General features: G+C 40.8%; 1 protein-coding gene across 1 annotated transcript in view; it reads right to left on the bottom strand.

Moving 5' to 3' along the window:
* The window catches only part of RPGRIP1 (RPGR interacting protein 1), a gene marked incomplete at its 5' end in the record, with an annotated part of 59,496 nt that extends 43,861 nt beyond the window's left edge, over positions 1-15,635 (bottom strand). The window contains 6 exons of the mRNA XM_084864710.1: positions 2,751-2,856; positions 5,579-5,746; positions 6,213-6,312; positions 7,483-7,757; positions 8,799-8,931; positions 15,488-15,635. Of these exons, the coding sequence (XP_084720836.1) occupies positions 2,751-2,856; positions 5,579-5,746; positions 6,213-6,312; positions 7,483-7,757; positions 8,799-8,931; positions 15,488-15,635 (930 nt within the window). The remainder of the gene's footprint in view (positions 1-2,750; positions 2,857-5,578; positions 5,747-6,212; positions 6,313-7,482; positions 7,758-8,798; positions 8,932-15,487) is intronic.
* Between the last annotated feature and the right edge of the window lie 3,567 nt (positions 15,636-19,202).

Genomic DNA, 19,202 nt, shown 5'->3' with positions numbered 1-19,202 from the left:
TCAGCATCAGGCTGCCACAGCTTGAACTGTGTCTGAGAGCGTCTGTTCTTTATCTCGATTTATTTTGTGCGTCTATTAGCAAATAACAGAAAAGCCTAAAAGGGTTTGTAAGGTTGTTACACAGCATAACACTGGATGCACTTTAAATATTTCAATAGTGAAGAACAAAATAAAGATATTGTGCTTGCATTGAACGTGCCTGCATCCACCATGCATACTATTTACAGGCAGAGAGGAAGAATCTTGGAAGCTGCAGAAGTTCCTCTTGCTTCTGCTAGTAGCAAATCTCTGCTAGTAATACCCAATAACAGATAAAATGGAAAGTCTACTGCTTGAGTGGACTCATAGGTGTGCAAAGTATGATGTATATTTATGATATCTTTCTCTCTCTCTCTCCCTCTCTCTCTCTCTTTATTGATTTCAGAGAGAGGAAGGAAGAGGGAGAGAGAAATCAAAACATCAATGATGAGAATCATTGATAGGCTGCCTCCTACATGCTCCCTACTGGGGACTGCAACCAGACATGTGCCCTTGGCTGGAATCAAACCTGAAACCCTTCAGTCCACAGGCTGACACTCTATCCACTGAGCCCAACCCAGCCAGGGTTTGTTCTCTTTTGTAAATTTGTAAATATATTTTTATTTATTTCAGAGAGGGAGGTAGAGGGGGGTGGAGAGAGGGAGAGAGGGAGAGAGGGGGAAGAGAGAGAGAGAGAGAGAGAGAGAGAGAGAGAGAGAGAGAGAGAGAGAGAGAGAAACATCAATGATGACAGAGGACCATTGATCAGCTGCCTCCCACATACATCCCCATTGGGGATAGAGCCCAAAAACTGGGCATGCACCCAACCAGGAATCAAACCAGGACTTCTTGGTTCATAGGCCAAGAAGTGAAAGAGCTGCATCAGGACCTGTTTTCACTAACAGATAGGAATGCAAAGCATTAGTATATTCCCTGAAACCCACTGAGCACATCAACTGGGCTATCATATTGTTCTTACATTTACTATTTGTTAGTGTAATTTTATTTTTTCAAATTAATTAATTTTATTTTACTTTATTTTTGTACAAGGTGCCAATATTTGTTTGAAGGGCACAAATCCCAGAAAACAATAAGTAGTGTATAGATTCAACAATAAGTAGTGTATAGTACAACAATTTGCACTAGCACAATTCATCTTGGGTTTCAGGGAATATACTAAGGCAAGCTGGGATGTTAATATTATTTGGTTTGACTTGGTGGGTTATTTTTTGGGTCTTGAAATTCCCCCCAAATTTTCTATATAAATTTAATGGTAACTGCTTCTTGCTTTAGGCCAATTCAGCTTATAAAAGCCTTCATAAGAACAGTAAGCATTCAGTTAGTGGGGAAACCTCTACAGCTATTTACCTATACAACTTTAAATTATTTTCCTTTCTATATTTTCACATCCTTTAAGTGCTACCAAAATCAACCAAATCAGCCCTGGCTGGTGTGGCTCAGTTGGTTGGGCATCGTTCAGTACACCAAAAGTGGAGCTTGATCCCTGGTTAGGGCACATGCCCAGATTGTAGACTCAATCTCTGATAGGGAGCATGCAGGAGGTAGCCAATTGATGTTTCCCTCTCACATTGATGTTTCTCTCTCTCTCTCTCCCTCTCCCTTCCATTCTCTCTAAAAATAAATAGAAAAGCTCTAGCTGGTTTGGCTCAGTGGATACAGTGTTGGCCTGCGGACTGAAGAGTCCCAGGTTTGATTCTGGCCAAGGGCACATACCAGTGTTTTGGGCTTGATCCCCAGTGTGGAACCTGCAGGAGGCAGCCAATCAATGATTCTCTCTCATCATTGATGTTTCTGTCTCTTTCTCTCCTTTTCTCTTTGAAATTATATATATATATATATATATATATATATATATATATATATATATATATATTAAATCAATGGAAAAAATTACCTCAAATGAGGATTAAAAAACAAAGAAGAATGGTGCCAATTTATCACTTAGACCCCCAATTCAGATATAAGTTTCTATTGTGTGATAATGAGGAAAGAGCATAAGCCTCTGTGGCAGATAAATGGGACTCAAAGCCTGCTCTGCCCCTTATTATTTTCATGTTACTTAACTTCTTTGAGGCTCAGTTCCTTCACCCATTAAATTAGGGGTGTCGAACTCAATCAGAGAAGGGGCCAAAATCTAAAATCCAGCCTAAATCGCTGGCCGAATGGTTTACTGAACAGTCATAAACTGACAATGTCATAAACTGACAGCGGAGTGCAGTGATGACAGCGCGGTGCGGGCCACATTGCAAGGCCTGGCGGGCTGGATTTGGCCCGAGGGCCTTGTGTTTGACACATGTGCATTAAATGTACTTACCTTGAGGGTTGTTGTCAGGCTTAAATGAGATCATGTCTATAAGTATCTAGTACCGAGTCCAGCACATAGAGAGTACTAAGTAAAGCTGTTCTCTTCTGACCTTGACTTTCTAACTTACATTCTGCATATAATTCTTGGCTGGTGCCTTAACCCTGACACAAATTAACCCCATTTACTTCCACCTTATCAGGCAGGGCTTGAGCCTTCTTCCTAATGGAAAAAGAATGGACTCTGAGTTGCGAGGTTTGGATTTGAATATCACCTCTCAGTTGTGTGACCTTAGACAAATAATTTAATGTCTCTCAATTGTGGTCTCTGACGTATAAGATGGAGACAATAATACTCAACTAATTGTTTTTCAAAAAAAAAAAAAACACAGCTGATGATGGCAACTCACCTCTTGAACTTCTGTTAGTTGTGCTTTTGTCGCTTCCAGGATGGTATCCCTTTCATGTAAGAGCTTCTTAAGCCGAATCACCTCTATGTTCTCCTTAATAGAGGCTCTATAGAAAGAAGATAGTGCTAACATATTCTGTCTGCGAAAGAACAAAGTTAAGCATCTTTTACCCCTGACTCTGCACCAGTAAGAATCCCTTCCTCTTGCTTCTTATCTGCCTCTCTCTCCAACAACACACCAGAAATAGGAAGTGTATACAGACTCCCATAATAATCTCATTTCTCCCATTTCCCCTCACATCAGCTGAGATTTGAGAGACTACCAACTTTAAATTCAGTGCTCTGAGAAAACATAACAGCTATTTTTTTCTCCAAAATTTTGTAATTGATTTTTAAGAGAAAGGAAGGGAGAGAGACAGAAACATCAATGTGAGAGGGAAACATGGATTGGCTGCCTCCTGCATATCCCCCATTAGGGACTCAGCCCACAACCCAGGCATGTCCCCTGACCGGGAATCAAGCTGGCAACCTTTTGGTACATGGGATGATGCCTAACAAACCAACCAACAGTTATGTTTACAGCAGTTTCATTCATAATTGCCAAAAGTTGGAAGCAACCAAATTGTCCTTCAGAAAGTGAATGGAAATTGTGGTATATTCAGATAATGGAACATTATTTGGTGCTAAAAGGAAACGAATTATCAACCAATGTCACTCAAATAAATTTAGTGAAAACAATAATAAAGAAATGAGCTATCAAGCCTGAAAACACATGTAGGAAATTTAAATAGAAGCCGATCTGAAAAGGCTACATACTGTATGTTTCCAACTATACAACATTCTGGACAATGACAAAATCACAGAGACAGCAAAAAGATCTGTGACATCAGGGGTAAGAAGGTAGGAAGGAATGAATAAGCAGAGCACAGAGGATTTTTAGGGCAGTGAAACTATTCTGTATGATACCATAATGACGAATACATATAATTATACATTTTTTGTTATTTTTATTGATTTTAGAGAGGATGGGAGGAGAGATGGAAACATCAAGGATGAGAGAGAATCACTGATCGATTGCCTCCTGAATGGCCCCCCACTGGGGATTGAGCTCACAACCAGGCACATGCCCTTGACCAGGATCCTTCAGTTCACAGGCCGATACTCTATCCACGGAGCCAAACTGGCTAGGGCTCATTATACATTTGTGCAATAGAATGTACAACACATTGCCCAGCTGGCATGGCTTAGTGGTTGGGTATCAACCTATGAACCAGGAGGTCACAGTTCGATTCCTAGTCAGGGCATCTGCCCAGGTTGCAGGCTTGATCCCTAGTAGGGGGCCTGTAGGCAACCAATCAGTGATTCTCTCTCATCATTGATGTTTCTTTCTCTCTCTCCCTTTCCCTTCTCTCTGAAATCAATAAAAATATTTTTTTCAAAGAATATATAATACAAAGAATGAACCCTAAGGTAAACTATGGACTTTTGGTGATAGCGGTATGTCAGCATAAGATCATCCACGATAACAAATGTACCACTCTGGTGTGGATGTTGCCAGTATGGAGGTAACATGGGGGTTTATGGGAAATATCTGTACTTTCTGCTCAATTTTGTTGTGAAACTAAAACTACTCTAAAAAATAAAGACTAGCCCTTGCCAGTTTAGCTCAGTGGATAAAGCACTGGTCTGTGGACTGAAGGGTCCCAGGTTCTATTCCTGTCAAGGGCACATGCCTAGGTTGTGAGCTCAACCCCGTAAAAGGTGTGCAGGAGGCAGTAAATCAATGATTCTCATCATTGATATGTCTATCTCTCTTTTCCCCTCTGAAATCAATAAAAATATTTTTAAAAATAAATTTAAAAAATAAAGATTATTTAAAAACAGTTCTCCAGCCGAAACTGGTTTGGCTCAGTGAATAGAGCATTGGTCTGCGGACTGAAGGGTCCCGGGTTCGATTCTGGTCAAGAGCATGTACATTGGTTGCAGGCACATCCCTGATGGGGGTGTGCAGGAGGCAGCTGGTCAATGTGTCTCTCTCATCGATGTTTCTAGCTCTCTATCCCTCTCTCTTCTTTCTGTGAAAAATATATATATATATATATATATTAGAGTAAATAAATAAATAAATAAATAAAAACAGTTCTCCAGGATAAGGGCTGAGAATCCACCTCTATCTGGTGATGAGGATGAAATAGTTTTTCTTCAACAAAGTGAAGCAACAAATCTATCTATATATTTAAAAAGCCAGCATCCATAATGACCAGAATGCCCTATGACCGGGTCGCTATGATGCCCACTGTGGCCAATGAACTGGCCTGATCAGGGGTTGGGGCTGGCTGGCCAATCACCTACAGCCCCTCCCCAACTCAGCCCTACCCCAGATCTGCCCGCCGACCCCATTTGGGGGCAGAACCAGCTGACTGGCCCTGTACCTAACTGGCCCCCCAACTTCGATTGGGGGCAGGGACCTCAGACAATTGCTTTTGGCCCCTCTCCCTAGCTGGCCCAGCCCAGATTGGGTCCCAATCAGGGCAGGCCAGCTGGCCAACCTCCTGCCATCTCCTCCTCCCGACAGGCCCAGCCCTGATCTGCCCTGATTGGGGCTGGGCTGGCTGGACCCCACCCGTGCACAAATTAGTGCACTGGGACTCTAGTTATACATAAGCATCCACTTTAGGTTAATCCATTTCTTAGCACAGCTCTTCTGTTTTAAAACTAAAGTTACTTTCAAGTATTCTTTTTTCCTCTGAGACTGATAAAAGGTACAAATAAGAATCTCTTGCTTTTTCAGTTCATTTTGGCTTGCAGCATGGAATGCTGTCCTCTTACCGAAGCTCTGTGGCCTTCTGAGAGCTTCTCTGTTCAAAATCTTCATCTTTGGACCACGTCTTCTCAGGAGACTTGGGTGGTTCTCCCACTTGCATAGTATTGCTAGTCATAATGTGAGTACTGTTAGGCATGCATAAACCAATGAGTTCATTCATAATTATGACTTTGCTGAAAGAAATTATACTTTTAGAATTAGGAACGTTAAACACAAAAAGAAGAAATAGAAACTTTGTCACAGAAGGTGAAGTTGAGAATTGGGCTTTTACGTATATAAACAGAATTCAGAGGAATTAGTGATCTTATTATGTGTGGAAGATAATATGAGAAAGGATAACTTTTAAGTTCAAACAGGAATATAAATAAATTACGACTTAAGGAATAAAAAAATAAAGAGAAAAAGAGGGAAAACCTTCAGTTAAGGAAAGGCCTTTGTTTTCCTTTCCTTGAAAGAAGAGAGGTGCTTATTTCCCATTTTTAAGCAATGAAGCTAGAATTTGACCTAGGATTGACTTTCATCTTCTTCTGTTATGCTGGACAATCTCAAAAATAGCAACATCCACTTGTTCCTAAATGGTGTATTTTTTTCAATTAAAGCTGAAAGAGTTACCATGCAGGACAAATGAAAAGAACTCACAGTTCGCTTGGTTCCCTGGATATTTCAACTCTGTTTTTCTCATTTGTCACATGCTCCTTGAATGTGGGAGGGGCTGTGTAGCTCAGCCTGTCTCTTGGCTCTGAAAGTTGAGAGAGATGATGCAGACCAACAACAGATTTCTCCAGAACACCAAGTGCTAGAACGGGAACACCAAGTGTTGGGAGTAGGGAGCTTCGAGACTGGGGGAAATCTCTATACGACCACTGATCCTAGAGGAGCTCTCAGTCTTTACCCTTGCATAGGTCTGTGACTACAGAATTTTAAGTCAACACGACTCTCAAGTAAGTGAGTATAAATGCAGAGAAGATACAAGTTTATCCAGGGCAGGAACTCTATGTCTGACTCTAATGCATCTTTAGTTCTAGTGCCTGGCATGTATTGATAATTGGTGCTCAGTGATGCTGGTTAAACTGAAGTGAAATTAAGACATTAGTTTTTCTACTTTTAGCCGTTTTTGCAAAGATTTGGTCGGCTCCAATGGGGAGCTTGGAAATAGAGGAGCATACTAAACAAAAGTTAACATTGTACCCCCCAGGGTAAAGACACTCCATCCCCATGGATCTAAATCAGGGCTGAGTCACGAAGTGAAAAAAATTTACACACAAATTTTACTTAAGTCAATGTTGGGTTTCATAGCAGCCAGAGACTCCTTGCTGCTTGGAAAACTGGAAGAAGATAAATTGCAGCTCCTCACTCACAGCTGAGTTCTAGGCCTGGACTTCAGGAATGGGCCTTAGGTATCTGAGCTCATGCAATTGTATGCAAAGTTTTGTCTATGTGCTGTGCATTTTTCCTGGGAGCAGGCCTCACTTTGATTATGGTTTCAAAGAAACCCACTTCCCCCCAAAAGGCTAAGAACCCCAGGTTTAGGCTGAGAGTCCCAGAGTGACCTATCCTAAGATCACTGCAGCTTACTACTGAGCAGCACCTCCGTGTTATCTCTATGTCTGTCTTCTAGGCCCGCTGCAGAACGGGACCCACACATTTCCGCTTCTGTTGTCTGATTCTGCACTCAGCAATATTTCCGGGTGAACTGAGAATTCTGAACCCCACATCCCATTCAGGAGAAAGAAAATAAAAACAAAACAAAAACAAACGAACAAGAAAAACCTTTTGGGGAGGTAGAGAGGAAGGAGAACAAAAGAATAAAATGTGGTGGTGGGCGGAATAAAGCGGTGAGGAGGAAGATGTGGCTGGCCACCCGGCCTTGCCCGGTGCTGCAGGCCCTGGGGCCGGCCCTGAGCCTCACCGCGCCGGGCCTTCTCCCGCGCCTGGGCGCCCGCGCTGTGGAGCTGTCTTTGTCCCGCAAGCACCCGGGGCTGCGTGCGGTGGGATCCGGGGGCGCCCCGGCGCTGGAACTGCTGTTGGGGCCCCTGCATCAGGGGGCGCTGGTGCTTAAAGGGATGCTGCTGCTGCCCCGCATCCCGCCTCTGCCTGGCCGGCTCTGACAGCTGCTCCGGGGTGGCCACCTCTGCCCTCCGGTCCCGGCCTGCAGCTGTCAACCGCAGCAAGGCTGTCCTCATCCTAGGGGCAAAAATAGAGTGGGTGGCCTGTGACTTCTATTTCTACAGTTTGTTTGGTAGCAAATAATCTGAATTGATCTGTGATATTAATTTTTTGTTGTTGTTGTTAATCCTCACTCGAGGATATTTTTCCATTGGTTTTTAGAGAGAGGGAAAGATTGAAAGAAACATTGACATGAGAGAAACACATCGACTGGTTGCCTCCTACACCAGCCCTGACCAGGGCCTGGGCTAGGGTGGAGCCTGCAACCAAGGCATATGCCCTTGGCCGGAATTGAACCCAGGACAACTTTGGTCTGCAGGCTGACGCTCTATCCACTGAGCAAAACCGGCTAGGACAATCTGTGATATAAATTTATCTACTGTAGTCCATTATTTACGCTTAAAATTTTTATTTTCTAAAAGATATATATATATACATATATACATACATATATACATACATACATACATATATATATATTTGCCTGGTCAGGGTGACTCAGTGGTTGGGCTTTGCCCTATTAACCAGGAGGTTGTGGTTCGATTCCTGGTCAGGGCACATGCCCAGGTTGTGGGCTTGATCCCCAGTGTGGGGCATGCAGGAGGCAGCCAATTGATGATTCTCTCTCATCATTGATATTTCTATCTCTCTCTTGCCTTTCCTCTCTGAAATCAATAAAAATATGTTAAAAAATATTTTCAGTCCCCAAAACACTGTAACACTTTGAGGGCAGGGACATAGTGGTTGCATCTTTGTCCATTCTGTTGCAGTGATCACCCACTCCTCTTAACAAAAATGTTTGAACATTCCTCAATATACTTGTGTGTATATTTATTTTTAAATTTGAAATTTAAATTTGTGCTATGGGGGCAGAGTTGGGGATCCCTCAGGCCTGCCTGTGCCCTTTGCTTCCAAATATTGTTTTTGGAGTTAACCATTTTTGACATTTGAATTATTTTCTGGTATAGACAACTCAGGAAAATGAATTCTTTTCGGTTTAGTGTCATGCAGGCCCGGTGTAGATACAGCTTTTAAAGACTTAAGGAGAACTCGAGGTACCTTTTGATCTCATCATGTTGCTTCCAAGAAAGCTTCTTTAACAACATGTGTTCTTCACGAAGACGAAACAAACTGTCCTCTGTTTCTTCCTGGCTCATTTTGCTCAAAGGTGGTTGAATTTTAATATTCTTACCTAAAGTCCCAGGAGAGGGTAAATGGAGATTATTTTTACATGCCATTTAAAAAACCCATCAGGTCTTTCATCACATTCTGTCCGGAGGGCTTAAATCTATCTTAGGTCAAGTACTTTAGAGGAAATGAAGTTTATGAAATGTATACTAATGGATCTCTTTATTATTCCATGTCACTCCTGAGTAAGGAATATCATTCCATATCATTCGAGCATGAGGTATGACTCAACTTTCTGTCTAGAAAGTACATTCTCTTAAGAAATATCAGATCGGGCTGTTAAACCATTTAATTTTCCATTTATTATTCTATTTTTTCTCCTTATTAGATAATTTGGACCTAGACAGGGATTGTGGCCACAACCATCCTTAAATCTCTCATAAGGAAAAGGATAGAAACCTTTCTTAATTAGCAAGCGTCCTCTCATTTGTTTGTGTGGTCTGGAAAAACTGCCCCAAACTGCCTCCTGAACAGAGCCTCTGCTGGGTCTAATCAGAGGAAACCAGAGCATGCTCTTCAGTGTGTGAGTGTTCACTGGCCCAGGGTTGGCTCTGATCTTAAGGGAATTATTCTAAAAGCACAGAGCTCAAAATACAGCTCCTTCTCTGGAAGAAAGAGAGCTCAGACCTTTAGTCTCAGAACCACTTTAGGCACCACTATCATCACCTCTCTAATCTATCCTTTGGAAATGATGACAAGTACAGCAGGAAAGAAAGATAGAAACATCAATAATGAGAGAAAATCATCAATCAGCTGCCTCCTGCTCACCCCCAACTGGAGATCCAGCCCAAAACCCAAGCATGTGCCATGACTGGGAATCGAACTGTGACATCCTGGTTCATGGGTTGACACTCAATTATTAGCCATACCAGCTAGGTGACAATGCTTCTCTCTCTCTCTCTCACACACACACACACACACACCCGTCTCTCATTCTCTCTCCCCCACTCATGCCTCTCTATCTAAAATCAATACAAAATATATCCTCAGATGAGGATTAAAATAAGTAAGTAATAAGTAAAAAGCATCCATTCTCAGGCATTGCATTTACCTTTCGATGCTGGTATCATTGGAGATATCAAATCTATGTCCCTGACAAGTTCTTTAATGTATTTTCCACCAGGAGGTGTGATGTCATATCAGTTCTCAAGCTGTAAGTGATTCCAGAGAACACTGAAATTAAAAAACAAAAGCCCAGCAAATTACATGCTTCTGTAGGTTGCACTTAAGTCTTAAGTTGTAGCAGGAATTTCTCAACACTTTCATGTTAGTATTTTACACATCAGAGCCTTTTTAAAAAATAAATAGTTTGGCTCAATGGATAGAGCCAAAAATCAATAAAATATATTTTTGCTCTCTGTAAAAAAATAATAAAATGTATTTTTGCTATAACCAGTTTGGCTCAGTGGATAGAGCATTGGCCTGCAAACTCAAGGGGCTCAGGTTCGATTCTGGTCAGGGGCACATGCCCAGGTTGTGGACTCTATCCCCAGTAGGGGGATTGCTGGAGGCAGCCAATCAGTGATCCTCTCTCATCATCACTGATGTTTCTATCTCTCTCTCCCTCTCCTTTTCCTCTCTGTAAAAAAATCATATATATATATATATATATACACATACATATACATAACCAGTAGGAAGTATGTAGGAGGCAGCTGATCAATGTTTCTGACTCTCTATCCCTCTCTGAAAAAAATAAATAAATTAGGAAGTATGTAGGAGGCAGCTGATCAATGTTTCTGACTCTCTATCCCTCTCTTTTTTTCAGAGAGGGTTAGTCAGAAACATTGATCAGCTGCCTCCTACATACTTCCTATTGGTTATGTGCTTGCAACCAAGGTACATGCCCTTGACCAGAATCTGCTCTATCCACTGAACCAAACTGGCTAGGGCTATCATAGCCTTTAAAAAAAAAAAAAAAAAATATATATATATATATATATATATATATATATATATATATATATATATATATATTGATTTCAGAGAGGAAGCGAGAGATAGAAATATCAACTATGAGAATCATTGACTGCCTATCTCTTGCATGCCCCCTAATGGGAATTGAGCCCTCAACCAAGGCATGTGCCCTTGACTGGAATCGAACCTGGGACCATTCAGTCCACAGGCCAACGCTCTATCCACTGAGCCGAACTAGTCAGGGCAACATTAACATTTTATTGATCTACATTCCAGACAATTTAACTTGAATTGTGTCATTCACATTCTGTTCTGCAATGTTTCATTTTTTTAAAACCACAGTAAACAGAGAACCTCTTCCCAGTTACATAATTTTAAATGGGTCTATACCGATTTCATAGCATGTTTATTTTAAGGAAGCTAAGCAATCACCCAAAAGTTTATGTGCTTTCACATGTTAGTCAACAATCCTAGGATTAAAACAGAATTGAAGCAACCAAAGAAACAATTTTGTTTTAAAAGGTATCTCATACTTAAGATCACGTTTGTGGTTTTGCTAAATTACCCTGTCTTCCCAGCCTCCTTCTGTGGAGAAGTAATATGAAAGAGAAAGAAGAGGTAACTGCGTCACAGCCTGGCCCTCTGGATCAAAAGCCATTTGCAAAAACGGAGCAGTAGCCCTAACTGGTTTGGCTCAGTGGATAGAGCATTGGCCTATGGATTGAAGTGTCCCAGATTCCATTCTGGTCCAGGGCATGTACCTTGGTCTCGGGCACATCCCCAGTAGAGGGTGTGCAGGAGGCAGCTGATCAATGTTTTTCTCTCATTGATGTTTCTCGCTCTCTATCCCTCTCCCTTCCTCTCTGTAAAAAAATCAATAATATATATATATTTTTAAAATGGAGCTGTAGTGGAAGAAGAAATGCTGTAGTTCTTTAATGTCTGGGCCCAGAGAAGATGGCTTTGGTTATGACCATTTAAAAATACACCATCAAAGCTGTATACCGCTGTGGAGCAACTGAACAGTAGCAGTTACACTGAAATCAAAGAAGCTCTAAAAATGAAAGGGCGTTTATAAAGAATGTCAGAAAAGAAAACCCAGGAGAGACTGACAGTGAAGGAGTGACGAAGAAACACCCTAAATCCAATGAAACGGCCAGATTTAATCTCTCAGGAAAAAAGAAGAAAATACAATATAAGGAAGGAGGCTTTATTTATCATTTAAACTCAGTGGAATGAAAGACTAAAAGAATTCCCTTGACCTAAATAGAATATTTTTTTTAAAATATATTTTATTGATTTTTTACAGAGAGGAGGAGAGAGGGATAGAGAGCTAGAAACGTCGATGACAGAGAAACATCGACCAGCTGCCTCTTGCACACCCCCCACAGGGGATGTGCCCGCAACCAATGTACATGCCCTTGACCGGAATCGAACCTGGGACCTCTCAGTCCGCAGACCGACGCTCTACCACTGAGCCAAACCGGTTTCGGCTAAATAGAATATTTTCAAAAGAAGACAGAAGGAAGGCCAAAAGGCACATGAAAACATGCTCAAAGTCACTAATTATCCGAGAGATCAAATCAAAACAACAATACGGTACCATCTCACACCTGTCAGAATGGCCAACATCAACAAATCAACAAACGACAAGTGTTGGCGAGGTTGCAGATAAAAAGGAACCCTTGTGCACTGCTGCTGGTGGGAATGCAGACTGGTGCAACCACTGTGGAGAACAGCGTGGAGTTTCCTCAAAAAACTGAAAATGGAACTCCCATTTGACCCAGTAATCCCACTTCTAGGAATATATCCCAAGAAACTAGAAACACCAATCAGAAAGGATATACGCACCCCTATGTTCATAGCAGCACAATCTACAATACAATAGCTAGAATCTGGAAACAGCCTAGGTGCCCGTCAGCAGATGATTGGATCAAAAAACTTTGGTACATCTACACAATGGAATACTATGCTGCCATAAAAAAGAAGGAATTCTCATCATTTGCAGCAACCTGGATAGAACTAGAGAACATCATGCTGAGTGAAATAAGCCAGTCAATGAAAGAGAAATACTACATGGCCTCACTCATTTATGGATATTAAAGATCATTATAAACCGACAAACCAAAAGTCAGATATAAAGACAGTAAAGCAATAAGCAGACTGTAAAATTACAGTGGGGAGAGTTGGGAGATCTGGGGGAGATAAGAGATAAATTGAAGGACTTGTATACATGCATATAAGTACAACCAATGGACACAAAACTCTGGGGAGGGAAGGTATGTATGGGAGGGGGGGTCAATGTTAAAATATGTACACAGATAATAATTTAATAAAAAAAAAAAAAAAAAAAAAGAATTCCCTTGCAGTCCTGGACAGATAGCATAGTTGGTTGGAGTGTTATCCCCATACATCAAAGTTTTGGGTTCAATCCCCAGTTAGGACACACGAATAGGAATCAACCAATGAATACATCTGTAAGTGGAACAACAAATTGATGTTTCTCTCTCTTTCAAATTAATTTTTTTTTTTAAAGAATTCCCACCCAGTTGGAATGGCTCAGTGGTTGAGCATCAACCTATGAACCAGGAGGTCATGATATATATAATAATTATTTTATTTATTTATATCAGAGAGGAAGGGAGAGGGAGAGAGACAGAAACAGAAATGATGAAAGAGAGCCCTGATTGGTTTGGTTCAGTGGATAGAGCATTGGCCTGCAGACTGAAAGAGCCCAGGTTGGATTCCAGTTAAGGGCATGTACCTTGGTTGTGGGCACATCCCCAGTGGGCAGTGTGCAGGAGGCAGCTGATTGATGTTTCTCTCTCATCGATGTTTCTAATTCTCTATCCCTCTTCCTTCCTCAAAATAAATAAATAAATAAATAAATATTAAAAAAATAAAAATATTTTTTTAAAAATGATGAGAGAGAATTATTGATCAGCTGCCTTCTACGTGCCCCACACTGGGGACCAAGCCTAAAACCTGGGCATGTACCCTGACTGGAATTGAACACTGAGCCATGCTGGCTGGACAAGGCTATAAACTCTTTGGAGAATATCTTTGTATGTATATTGCCTAACACAGTACCTGCTGTCTGCAGACATATAATAATTTTTCAGCAGGTGTGGTATTACAACATTGTATTGTGACAATCGCTGTTTTTCTTTTTATAATTGGTTTTAGTGATTTTTACAACATTTTGTTTTAACCCCCTCACCTTTTGAGAACCCAGTGAGATGAGAGCCATAAAGGTATCACAGATCTGAGTAGGAGAGAGAAGGAGGAAAAAAATTTCAAAAAGCAGGTGACAAATATGCTTAAGGGAATGTCAAAGGAATATCAGTAGCATTTTTAAAAAATACATTTTTATTGATTTCAGAGAGGAAGGGAGGAGAGAGATAAAAACGTCAATGATGAGAGAGAATCATTGCTTGGCTGTCTCCTGCATGCCCCCCCACTGGGGACCGAGCCCTAACTTGGAACCCTTCAGTTTGCAGGCTCATGCTCTATCCACTGAGCCAAACCAGCTAGGGCAGTAACATTTTAATAGGTATAGGAAATAATGCTGCAAAAATATTCCTATCCTTAGAGCGTCGGCCTGCGGACTGAAAGGTCCTGGGTTCGATTCCGGGCAAGAGCCATGTACCTTGATTGCGGGCACGTCCCCAGTGGGGGCTGTGCAAGAGGCAGCTGATCGATGATTCTCTCATCGATGTTTCTGACTCTCTATCCCTCTCTCTTCCTCTCTGTGAAAAATCAATAAAATATATATAAATATATATACAATATATTCCTATCCTTTAAAAATTCAAGGGATAAGTAGGCAATATACAGGAGAAGGGTTTTAACATTTCAATTTAATGTGGATTAGAGATTTAAGATTTCCTGTCTAAGGAATTAACTTTAACAGTTCCAATCAATATTCAAGTCTCTGAAAGGGGGACTGCAGTTGAGTTGAAGGTTTGGGGGAGGAGGTGACAAATTATGAAGAGATCCTCGAAGAGAATAGTTTTCAGTGAGTTAGGGAACCTAGGAGGAGCTGATTTTATGTAAGAGGACAGAGGCAAATGAGAAGCAAGCACTGAGAAAGATACTTGGAACAGAGCCGAAGAAAGATTGTGAAGGAAAATGTAGCTTCCATAATTGAATTGTACGAATGCTCGTAAAGGATGGTGGGAGCTCCTGGAATTTGGATTGAACTTAATTTGACAAATACTATTGTGTGTCCATTTTGTTCAGTTGCTACTAACAGACAAATAGAGCCCTTGCTCTCAGGAAGTGAATGATTAGGAGGAAAAATGAGCCCTGGCCGGTTTGTCTTGGTGGTTAGAGCATTGACCTGCATACTGAAGGGTCGCTGATTTGATTCCTAGTCAAGAGCATGTACCTTTGTTGCAGGTCCCCCAGCCCCAGTAGGGATGTGTGTGAGAGACCAATGATGTGGGTCTCTCTCTTCCTCCTCTCTCCCTTCCACTGTTTCTAGAAATTAATGGGGGGGAAATATCCTCAGGTGAGGATTTATAAAAAAGGGGGGGGGAGGGGCAGTGAGAAAAACACTATTTAACTGTGAGGTAAAATATATACAGTCAATCAGAGAAAAACAAAACAAAGTGAGAGAGGAAAGAAAGACTGAGACTCACATTCACTTGAAGGCTCAGATAAAGCATTATGGAGAGGGGGTTGTTGGAGTCTAGGAGGGGTTTTGGCGGGTTCCATACAGAGGACAGTTTGAATAGAATCAGAGATGGACAAAGAGCAGAATGGTCTTGCACAATAGCAGGTAGCCATGACGAGTTTAAGAAAGAGTTGTGAGAATTTAAGTGCATATTTTGGAAGACCTTGCATTTAAAATAGAGGTGTTCTATTCATTCTGTCAACATGGCCAGCAATTTATATATTTTGAGCAAAAGAGCATTAAAGTAAGAGCAGTAAAAGAGCTTTAGGAAGGTTCAACTGCTGTTAGTTAAAAAGACTGGCAGAGAGGAGGAGTGTTAAGAGGGTAGATATTGCCATGGTTCTGGCAAGAAGCTTTGAAATAGCAGGAGTAGTGGGGTGGGGTGAGGGTGGCTGAGTGTGATGAATCACAAAGACCCCAAGGAAGGAGAATCAAAAGACTTGACAATTAGTTGGATGTAGGATGGAATAAAGAGGGCGACAGGATTAAAGGTGACCTAATGATGCTGTGCCTAATGCCTGGGAGACTGGTGGGACAATAAAAAATAAAAATAAAAAAGAATAAATTATTTCACTATTCTCAAAAACACCCAATGGAAAGAAATAGGAGATCATAAATATGTATTAGATATAAACTTACAGTTTTTGCTTCCTCCAGAGAGTCTGCTCTAATTCTTTTCTCGGACTTTTGTGGTGTCCTCTAGAATCCTCTTGTCTGCCTGGCTTATTAAGAGAGGAGTTAATACAGTTCTGTTTAGCTCTTAAGATGTTAACTCCTTGCAGAGCAGAGCTTGAAGGCTATGCTTTCTCTCTATGCATATTGCAGTTGGAGAAGGAGCACCTAAAAGAATTCTTAATACACCAATTTCTCAACTAAAACTAAAGCTGAAAACATCTGTTTCTTTTGAGCTTAATAGAAATTTGTTGGTGTTAGTAGGATGACCTTTAAATCTCTCCCTGAAGGGTAACAACAGGGGGAGATTTTTCTGGAGCCCTGAGACCTCTTAGAAGAGAACAAACCATGCTCCACTAGCGGGATCAATGTGCCAGAACCCTTTCAAGGAAAAGAGTGTAAGGTATCAATATATCTTCTACTGAACTGTGACCATAGTTTCCAAACCAAACACTGGGATGTAATTATGCAACAACAGGAACTGATCTTTGAAAATAAGAAGTTCTTTAAAATCCTGCATGGCTAGTCATTTCATTCATATTATACACTAAGTGGAATATGGTCTCATTTCTTACATAAAACTCTATCTTTTAAGCACTCATTGTGTGCACTGGGAAAGCTCCCATTCTGATTACTGGCATGAAAGGCAGGGGTTCCCAGGAGGGTAAGAAAATATTTACTGGGCCTTGTATGATTTCCCTATATCCTATCAAATAATAAAATAAAGTAAATTGGAGGAGATTATTAGAAAGTATAGAAATTACCCAGTGAAAAGAAGAAAACTTAACAGAAGACTCAGGAAGAATCACTGACCTTTTCCCAAAATATCTAAAAAGCATTGGAGATAGAAGGCCTGTCCCAGAAGAACTGCCACATAGATGACCACAGTACAACACGAACTGGTGTGGTAGATGGGAGGAACCCAGCAGGCCCCTTGGACCAAAGTCCTCTCTCTGACCCATTGTCTCTAGATGGCCCAGCAAACATTTGTTTACTAAACATTAACTCTTTCCAACTCACAGTGAATTGCCTTATTTCACTTTCAAGTCCCAGACTGTTGTCTCCTTCTCCTTAATCCAGAATGACACACACACCTTATTCTGCCTTACTGTTTGAGAATTTTCATGCTTATGTGAATTTCCTGTGTGTATATATTAATACATGTTTTTCTCCTGTCATTTTAATTATTCAACTAGCCATAAGAACCAATGTGGGAAGGAGGAGAATGTTCCCTTCCCCCACAACTTCTGAATGTGGAATGTAGACTTTGTTCCATGTTATAGGAATTTCGGTCATCAATAAGGAGTTGGAGATATAACATTTTTTGGATTAAAAAAGCATTTGAAGCCTTTGCCAGTTTGGCTCAGTGGATAGAGCATCAGCCTGCAGCCTGAAAGTTCCCAGGTTTGATTCCAGTCAAGGGCACACACCAAGGTTTCAGGCTGGATCTCTACCACTGATGTTTCTATCTCTCTATTCCTCTCTGTAATCATTAAAGTATATTTTTTGCCCTGACTGGTTTGGTTCAGTGGATAGAGCATCAGCCTGTGGACTAAAAGGTCCCAGGTTCGATTCTGGTCAAGGACATGTACCTTGGTTGCCGGCACATCCCCGGTAGGAGGTGTGCAGGAAGCAGCTGATCGATGTTTCTCTCTTATTGATGTTTCTAACTCTCAATCCCTCTCCCTTCCTTTCTGTAAAAAAAAAAAAATATATATATATATATATATATATATATATATATATATATATATATATACATATATACACACACACACACACACACACACACACACACATATATATATATATATATATATATATATATATATATATATATATTTAGTATATATTTTTAAAAAGTAATGGAAGGGGCCCGGCCAGCATGGCTCAGTGGTTTAGTGTTAACTTATGAACCAGGAGGTCACTGTTTAATTCCAGGTCAGGGCATATGCCCTGGTTTCAAGCTCTATCCCCAATGTGGGGGTGTATGGGAGCAGCCAATCAATGATTCTCTCTCATCATTGATGTTTTTATCTTTCTCTTCCTCTCCTTCCCTCTCTGAAATAAATACATATATATTAAAAATATTAATAACAAAAAATAAAGAGAGAGGAAGGGAGAGGGAAAGAAACATTGATGTGACAAGGATACATGGAGCAGTTTTTTCCTGCACATGTGCCCTGCCGGGGATCAAGCAGGAAACCTGGGAATGTGCCCTGAACTGGAATCAAACTGGTGACCCTTTGGTGCATGGGAGGAAGCCCAACCAACTGAACCCCACAGGCCAGACCACTTTTTGGACATTTTTGTCCCCAATTTTATTTGGTTTAAATTTAAATTTGAAACAGGGTACTAGAAGAGGGCAAAGATAGGATAAATGGTGAAGGAAGGAGACTTGACCTTAGGTGGTGAACATACAATACAATATACAGATGATGTACCATAGAATTGTACACTTGAACCCTATATAAATTTATTAACCAATATCACCCCAATAAATCCAATAAAAAATAAAAAACCTTTCTATTAATGTATTATAAAAAATTTTAAATTTGAAAATTGATACTTGATTCTGTTGTTGGAAGCCTTTACTCACAGAAGCTTAATAAGGCTTTCTCTTGCTTTATAGGACTCAATAGAATAAAAGGGACTTTAATGGTATCTCCTCAATGCTTGAATCTGCCTAGTGAAATGCGTGCTAGCATGCAGTTTACCTTATTGTCCCTAATTCTACATTTCTTTACATTTCCCAAAATTTACCATGCTTTGACCCTCTGCTATGCCTTGACCCTCTGCTATGCCAGAAGGGAATGTAGTCAGGGTCCTTTGGACATGAGGTAGTGAGCAAGTGAGTGAGTTCTGAGGTTTTAGGTAACTGAATGTGCATTGAGATGACAAAAAGTCAGTAGTCAGGGGTGGAGTTGTGGAACACGTAGTAACAAAGATAAGAGTTACAATATTGGAAATATTTCACAGACATTAAGACAGGTCTTCAAAATTGTATA

The sequence above is a fragment of the Pipistrellus hanaki genome (assembly GCF_964339955.1).
Source record: "Pipistrellus hanaki genome assembly, chromosome: 1".
NCBI classification, from domain to species: domain Eukaryota; kingdom Metazoa; phylum Chordata; class Mammalia; order Chiroptera; family Vespertilionidae; genus Pipistrellus; species Pipistrellus hanaki.
This window is presented reverse-complemented; position numbering and strand designations above follow the sequence as displayed.